This window comes from Aethalodelphis obliquidens, unplaced genomic scaffold, assembly GCF_003676395.1.
Source record: "Aethalodelphis obliquidens isolate GAN/ISIS:26980383/991018 unplaced genomic scaffold, ASM367639v1 scaffold4, whole genome shotgun sequence".
Classification (NCBI taxonomy): Eukaryota; Metazoa; Chordata; class Mammalia; order Artiodactyla; family Delphinidae; genus Aethalodelphis; species Aethalodelphis obliquidens.
Window position 1 is genome coordinate 84,114,568 of NW_020837948.1, and position 8,523 is coordinate 84,123,090.

General features: G+C 39.0%; 1 protein-coding gene across 1 annotated transcript; it reads right to left on the reverse strand.

The window, feature by feature from the left end:
• Nucleotides 1–1,114: 1,114 nt before the first annotated feature.
• On the reverse strand, nucleotides 1,115–2,425 carry LOC113613952 (C1GALT1-specific chaperone 1-like). Its single transcript, XM_027095143.1, is given in 2 exon segments — nucleotides 1,115–2,197; nucleotides 2,200–2,425. Coding segments are annotated over 2 exon segments (951 nt in total). The 5' UTR covers nucleotides 2,342–2,425; the 3' UTR covers nucleotides 1,115–1,388.
• Nucleotides 2,426–8,523: the final 6,098 nt, after the last annotated feature.

An 8,523-nucleotide genomic window follows, 5' to 3' on the forward strand; every position in this document is an offset into this window, starting at 1 on the left:
GTAGTTTTTTTTTTTTTTTTTTTTTTTGCGGTACGTGGGCCTCTCACTGCTGTAGCCTCTCCTGCTGTGGAGCACAGACTCCGGACGCGCAGGCTCAGCGGCCATGGCTCACGGGCCCAGCCGCTCCGCGGCATGTGGGATCTTCCCGGACCGGGGCACGAACCCGTGTCCCCTGCATCGGCAGGTGGAGCCTCAACCACTGCGCCACCAGGGAAGCCCTAAGTAGTTTTTAGTTTGACTTTTTCCCCTAATTTTGTTCCTGGTATCTTTCTGGGTTAAAACATCTTGGTTCTGTCCAGGGCTTTGGGAAACTTACGTTCTTAGCAGTTGTTCTAAAGGCAGAGATGAATAATTGCTTGCCAAATATTAGAGGCACATATATTGTGTTCAAACCACACTTTGTTGATCAGGTATTGCCATAATAATGCTGCGTAATAAACCAATTAAAAAAACAGTGCCTGATAGCAATAGTGTTCTTTCTTATGCTCAATAATCTGCGGGTCAGCTGGAGTTCTGCTCATCTAGACTTGATTCAGCTAGGTAGCTCTGCTTTAGGCTGCAGGTTGGATGGATTTACTTCAGGTTGTAGGCTGGGTTCAGTTCTGTTCTTCATGTGTTTTTTTCTAGAGCCCAGATTGGTTGAAAACAGTGGCTGTCTAGGTTATACTCTACGCATGGCTGGTCACTGCCAAGTCGTGCAAATATGGGTGAGGGCTCTGCTGACATCAGAACCAACATTCCACTGACCAGAGCAGGTCCTATGGCTAAGCCTAACGCCACTGGGGCAGGGAAGTGTACTCTAACTAGAGTGAAAGGAGAGGCAGAGTGAATTTTTTTGTTGTTGTTGTTGGGAACATTCCCTTTATTGCTTGGTTGTGTATTTTGAGAAAGCAAATCCACTGGCACTTGCGAAGGCTTAGAACATAAACCAACGTTAGAAGTAACAGAAACACATAGCTAAAAGTTTTACTTTAATCACAAATTCACAACTAGAGATTTCATTTGTGTATCTTAGAAAGCTAAAAAGACATGTTAAATTTTTTAACCAATCAGCAAAAACATGTGCCACACAGATTTTTAATGTTCATAATTTAGAATTTATCACATAAATATATTATTTATAAATATATTCTTTATTTGTAAAATTATTATTATTAAAACATTTCTTTCCAACACAGTTGAAATTCTCATGTGTGTTTTAAGGAAAAAAACCCTACCCTATTTTAAAATGTATTACTAAACTTCAATGTGTGAATAAACCAGTGCCAACAAACTGAAAACGAAAAAAAAAAAGAAAAGAAACATACTGCTGTGTTGGATATGCAGTTGTTACTACAAATAACACCACATGTCCTACACGGTGATCATATACATGCTCTTATTTCTTCTCAGTCATTATCAGAACCATTTGGAGGTAGGAAAACCAATGCATCATTGAAAATATGCCCAAATGCCCTAAGACGGTATACCCCGTACATCATTACATGCATCTGATTAGGCGTCAGTCCATTAAAAGTAACAGCCATATCTGAACAACATCCTTCTACTACCTGGTTGGGGTGATTAGTCATTGCCTCTTTAATAAAAAGCCCAACAGACTTGGTGTTAAATACATCTTTTCCTTCAGCAACTTTTGCATTTTCTGCAAATACTCCAGCGTATTTCAGGCAGACTGCTAGCTGCTTATCTTCAGATATCTTCCAAATCATCCCTTCCTGTTCAGGACACTTTTCAGGAATACTGAGAAGGCTGTTAAGTCTTTTCATTGATTCTACACTTAAGACAATTCCTCCTTCCATACTCACATACTCGAGGTCTCCAGATTTTATAGTGTGGCCTAGATAGAAAGGTTGTGATGGATCCTTTTTCAATAAAAAGTACTTTAAGTTTTCAATAATAGCAAACGTAGTGGGGCGTGCAAGGAAGAACCAGTTGTATTGGTCTCTATATTTATCAAAGGCGTATTTGTAAGCTTTTCTCATCATTAACCACATGTCATTTGTTTCCATGTTAATTGACTCAAACACTTTAACATTTTCAGAACTGAAGAACTCTGCTTTGTCACAGTGTTTGGTCCAAGTCTCCTTCACTGCAGCCCAGAGACTCACATCTTTGGGTTTGACAAGGATGATACAGTATACTCGAAAGCTCTTACTGAGTTCCATGCGTTCATCCTCTGAAATTTTCAAGATATCTTATTAGGAGCTTGTAGGTGATGATGCTCATGGTGGTGCATTCTATTTCCATGACCAATCCTAATGTGTCCTAGCATAGTGATCAAGGCACAGAAAATGCTTCCAAGCATTACACCCTTCAAAAATGAACTGCTTTCAGAAAGCATTTTTCCCGCGTCTAGAGCGGCTCAGGGGCGGTAAAGCGCAGCCGCGCACGGCTTTCCTCTCACGTTCACGTTCGCACGCCACTCGGATACGTTCCTGGTCGGGCTGCTCTACATGCAGGCGGTTTCTTCTCGTTGGTTTCGCTAAAGGTGGTGAGGGCCCGGAAGTAGACGCCACAACGGCGGGCAGCGGGGCGGGGCAAAGGAGCCCTAGGCCAGGCGGAGCCGCCCGCCCGCGCCGACGTCGGAAGGGCCCGCGCGCACGCAGCCGGCAGAGTGAATTTTTATTGAATGATAATTTAATAATTCAATATTTGCTTAGTAGTTTACCCAACTGAATGGACAGAAGACCAAAATTAGAATTTTATATTCCTCCTTGAGAAAATTGTTCTCTTTCTACATGTAATATTTTTTTTTCTTTGTTTAAAAAAATTGTATTTATTTTTGAAATTAAAAATGAAAAGCTTTCAAATTAATGTATCTTTTATAATTATTAATACAGTTTGTTGTGAAATTTGTTGCCATATAGAAATTGAAGAACGGTGTGACTGACTGAAGTTATCTGTCAATACATACTTTGACTTTTGAGTCTGTGGACCCTCAAGTCTCCCTCCTCTCCAAATGGGGGCTCTTTGATTTGAGTCAAAGACCAAATAGATGGCAAGGAATGTCAGTGGGCTACTAGACAGGTGGGGTTAAATGAAGAAAATTTATAAACAGAAATGGCTCAAGAAAGAACTCTGGCTTTCCAAAGAAAATATATATCTAATAAAAGGGGTAAAATATAAAAGTCATCCCAAGTCACAACTCTAGAGGCAACTACTCAAACTTTTCTTGATGTGGTTTTTGTCATTTCTCTGCATACAGAGACATATAAATGTGTGATTATGTATGTTGTTTTATCTCTCAGTTATAGGATTAGGTAGCATGTTATGGAAATACTTTCTTTTTTTAACATCTTTATTGGAGTATAATTGCTTTACAATGGTGTGTTAGTTTCTGCTTTATAACAAAGTGAATCAGCTATACATATACATATATGTATCTTTATCAAAGATAAGGTGACCATATCTACATGTAATATTGATTTGATAAGTCACAAGGCAAGTTCCTGACTGAAGACTAAAACATTGCACAATTATTCCAACAGTTTTTGTTTGATCCTTTTCCTACCACCTCACTTCAAAACAGGGACTCTGAGCAGACATGATGAGGCAGTTTAAGTAGGAGCTCAATGCTGAAACCAATGGTCTCTGAGAACCATCATTATGCATATATGGAACTTCCACAGGCTGCCTAACACTGGTTTAGGTGCTGCAACGTTTATATAATTTAGGCTGGGAGTCATTACTTCTTTTGGGGAGTTTACAGCCTTCTCAGAGCAGATAAAGATGCTATTTAATAATACAGATTAAATATAAGAAGAAAATAATAGAATGTAGAACTGGAAGGAATTTAAACTGCTACCCTCACTTCAAAGATCAGAAACCTGAGGTCCAGAAAGATTAAATAATTTTTTGAAGGATAGAAGAAGTTGGTGACATATTTAGGTCTAGAATCCAGAATTTTTTGTACTCACGGTCAAAAGTTGAAAAGAGTACTCACAAGAATCAGAATTTATTGAAGGGGAGACAGTTCCACAGTTATTTTTCCAAGTGGAATTAACTTTAGAGCAGCTGAGGCAAGCTGTTAGAAGATTTCAGGTAGTGTGAAGGTGGAAGGAATACCGTCTGAATGTTGAGACATATTAGAAGAACTCACAGAGCCAGTAGCTAAATGAGGATATTATTAGTCTGTAGTCATACTTTTGTCTGAAGGCTGAACTTGGTCCCTGGGATACAGCTTAAAGAAAGAACATCATTTATCACAACGACAGAAAGAAATTGAGATTTTTCAGTATTTTGTTATAGAAAGCAGACATGTTGCCCTGGCCATATGACATTTTTGGTTTATAGGATGTTTGTGATTAGCCTGGGGTGCTATTACTTTCTTTATGATATTGCCAACACATAGGTCCTTCTTTCTTCCCTGTTTCCACTAACTGTAGGCCCCATGCGAGGGACTAGAGAAAAAAATTCAGCGTAACTTTGCTCTAAGAAAGATACTGAGCTACCCTAATTCAGCTGGGTTGGACTTCATTCTGGGTAACTCCAATCCAAGCAGAAGCTTACAAATAAAATAAGCACTGATGTCCACAAGGTGGAAAATCAAAAGCAATAAACATGCTCCACACACTTCTTGGGCCTCTGTAGTATCAGCCATATATCATGGTAAGTAATTGATTCAATCTTGTAATTGACCAGTCATAATCTGCTTTTTAAAAAGCACCAGTTCTTCAGATCACATTTATATTGCTCCATTTTTCTAAAGAGAGAAACTGTGGGATTCATGAATGTGTGTGTAAGTTCATCATAAATTTAAAAATTTTTCTTAACATTTTCCCTGATGATCTGTTTAAATTAGAAGTCACAGATTTAGTTTTCTCCTTCATTCATCTGAGGTAAGAATTCTTACACTTATGTATTGGAGTCAGAGAGGTTGTGCATTAGATTAAAATGATCTTAAGAAGCATTTACCCTGTCATATATGTCTGGTTGCTTTTGTTGTTTATATCCTGAATTGGTGACTTGCTTATAATTAGAATTGTTAGATATTTTATATATGATTTTAAAATGTATTTTGTGAACATTATCTGATTACGAGCTGATAAGTCTTGTGATGTATTTGTATGGCATACAGAAACTGATGTGTATATATATCAGACTCAGTGAATGGCCCCTCACTTAATTGCTTCAGCAAAACTGAGAGTTTAATCAAAGTGTAACTTGGTAAATCAACAAAGACTTCCAAAAAGATCTAGATTTTAAATAATTTCCCAGAATACGAGAGGGATGTGGAATTGTGAGAATAGAAAGAATTAGGATGAGAGCCTCAAGTAAAATACACACACACACACACACACACACACACACACACACACACACGAAACAAAACAAAACAAAACAAAACGCAAGGAAATAGAGTTACTAGGATTTTCAACAAAAGAATTATTTGACTGACAACAACAGTAAAGTTCCCATTCTCCAATTTTATGCTGTCTTTAACTATCTTAATAATAGCATCTAAATGTAGTGTTAGTTAAACTGAAATAAACACAAAGTTGTTTGGGAACACGTGAGTATAAACTGCAGGATGATTCATTTATATTTACAGATGGGACTTCACTCACCACAGCAGGACTCCAGGCTTTACCATAAATGTCTGGATGTTTTATAGTTCTTGGCTCTTCTAATTAAAAAAAGGAGTTTTACTTGCAGCAAGGGATGGGCACTGTCTACATGCCACTTTGAAAAAATGCTAACTCAATCATCATTGATAATTTACTCCACTAAAGGAGACATGTCTTGGCCTGTAGTAAGATAAGCACCAGGTGAGTTTGCAGAATTAAAACACTGAGAGGGAAGTTAACCCGGCATTTCTTATCCTGAAACGGTTGATTTAGGACTCTAAAGGTTAAGTTAAAGGTCACTTGAATTTAAATATCTTAACACAAAAGTCAACCTAAAAGGCAATACATACCCAAAGAAATCTAGGAAAATTATTGCACTGTCCCATTTAAGACCTAATGTTAGTAAATGAAATTCCAAAAGTCACATAGTTCAGACAACAGCATGGTGTTTACCACTGGAATGAACAAAACCAGAGAACCTCAGAGCCACAAAATGCATCAGGGAGTCTGTTGAGAGCTAATAACATTTACTGTAAGTTCTTTAAAGCTAGTACCAATTGATCAGCTTCTCCTTATCTGTCACGGAACATAAATAGGAAGGATTGTCCTAGGGACTTCACTCTCATTTTCTGAAAGCACAAAAGGGAACTAATCAGAAGTGATACTGTTCTTCAAACAGAGGTGAAGAGGAGAATTTGGCTTCCATGCCATCCCAGTGCTGCAGACTTTGCCTTAGCCCCATTCTCTGCTTCCTGGGTCAGATTTCTGGAAAGGGTAGGGGGCCATGAGCTGCTCAAGCTCACTGGCCACCCTGTGGGCAAAAGAGATCTGTTCGGTGGGAAGGACGGGGAGAACCAATGCCCAGACCTGCCTCAGAATTGAATGGTCCACTGTAGGAACTGGGATTTTTTTTCCCCAAACTCTGTGATAGTACTATATAATACAACTTTTTGCCATGCTGGAAGAAATGTTCTATAATCTGCGCTGTTCAGTGGGGTAGTCACTAATCACATGTGGCTACTGAACACTTGAAATGTGTGACTGAGGAACTGAATTTTTAATTATATTTAATTTTAATTAACTAAAATTTTAAATGTGCATATTTGGCTAATGGTTACCATATTGAAACACAGAGAATTTTCATAACATCTTGACATCCATATAACCCTGACCAAAACTTATTGAATACTTTGTAGGCTGAAACATCATGCTTTATATTAAAAACACTAGTGATATAACAAGATTTGTAAAATGATTTGGACCTGATATAAAAAGAGTATTTCTCTGGGGAGCAAAGCCTTAGCAAATAAAGTCATCTCCAAGAACAGATCTCAAACATTAGTTCATTAATTTAATATTTACTGAGAGGTCATTAAACAAGACGCAGTGGGTTATGTGTTAGGAGTACAAAGATGAGATACTTTATGCTCTTAATAAGCTCACAGTCTAGTGGGAGAAAGAGACAAATGAGATATTTAAATTATAATATGATAAGTACTAAGATGGAGGAATGAACTGTAGCTAGGGCATCATCACTGACTTTCATGAGCTAGGCTATTCAAATCATCCTTTGTTTAATTGTTAACATTTCCAGCATATGGTACTATTATAATGTGGGGTGTTAGGTACTGTGAGAGATGAATTAGGAAATCTCTGCCTTAAGACTTTTTACCTATTTGGCTTCCCCAAAATATAGATTGATTCTGAAAACAGCAGTATAAGGTTCTTTTGTTTCCTAGTTCTAAGTAAAACTAGTGTTGGTTATTGGGTTCTTTGTGATTGAGATACATTCTTTCTTTATTTTTTAAATAAATTAATTTTATTTATTTATTTTTGTCTGCATTGGGTCTTCATTGCTGCTCGCGGGCTTTCTCTAGTTGCAGTGAGCGGGGTCTACTCTTCGTTGTGGTGTGTGGACTTCTCGTTGTGGTGGCTTCTCTTGTTGCTAAGCACAGGCTCTAGGCTTGCAGGCTTCAGCAGTTGTGGCAGGTGGGCTCAGTAGTTGTGCTCACGGGCTCTAGAGCGCAGGCTCAGTAGTTGTGGCACACAGGCTTAGTTGCTCCGCCGCATGTGGGATCTTCCCAGACCAGGGACTGAACCCGTGTCCCCTGCATTGGCAGGCGGATTCTTAACCACTGCGCCACCAGGGAAGTGCTGGGATACAGTCTTAAAAAACAGTTTGCTGCTGCTCCAGATCAAAGTTTGGTTGGCTTGTCACCTATTGAATGAGCCCTGTTATTAGGTCTTATGTACTATTCCCCCACCTATTTACGAAGTGTCCAGCAGGAGGACGGGAGTGACAATGTGTAAGACAGGATGAGCACTGTGTAGCTGGTGCTTTGGTGGCCCAAGACCTATCTCCTCGCTTACCTCTGCAAGGATGGGCCACCTGTGCAGGATGACAGTCTAACCTCAGGGACCAGTCTACTCTTCTACCCAGAGCCCTCTCTGAAGCTGTGGAGCACATGAGAGCGTGTTTGTGTCCTTAGGAGCTACTCTTCAAAAACAGCAGACAGAAATCAGTGTCTAAATGCCCTAGTGCCAATCCTCAGATGGACATTTCTGAGAAATATTGTGTTCACTTCTCCAAGGTCCTGGAACATTTTCTGAAACAAAATCAAAACCTAAAACAAGAATAGAAACAAAAAACCCCTGGACTACCTAAAACACAAACAAACAAAAAGCCAAACAAAAAGAGAGGACTCCCATTGCTTATAGCAGTAGCCTTGACAACACATCCTTACCTTGGTTTTTCTTCCTTCCATCTCTCTCTCTCCATGATTCCTCAACCCTACTTTTTTCCTTTTTGAGATCACCTCACAAATAAACTATCTGTACTCAAGTGTTTTTCTGTGAGTTGGGTAGGTTGGTAGTTTTAAGTCCTGGTTAGCAATTAAGTTTCTGTGTGTGTGTGTGTGTGTGTGTGTGTGTGTGTGTGTATGTAAGCTATGCTTAG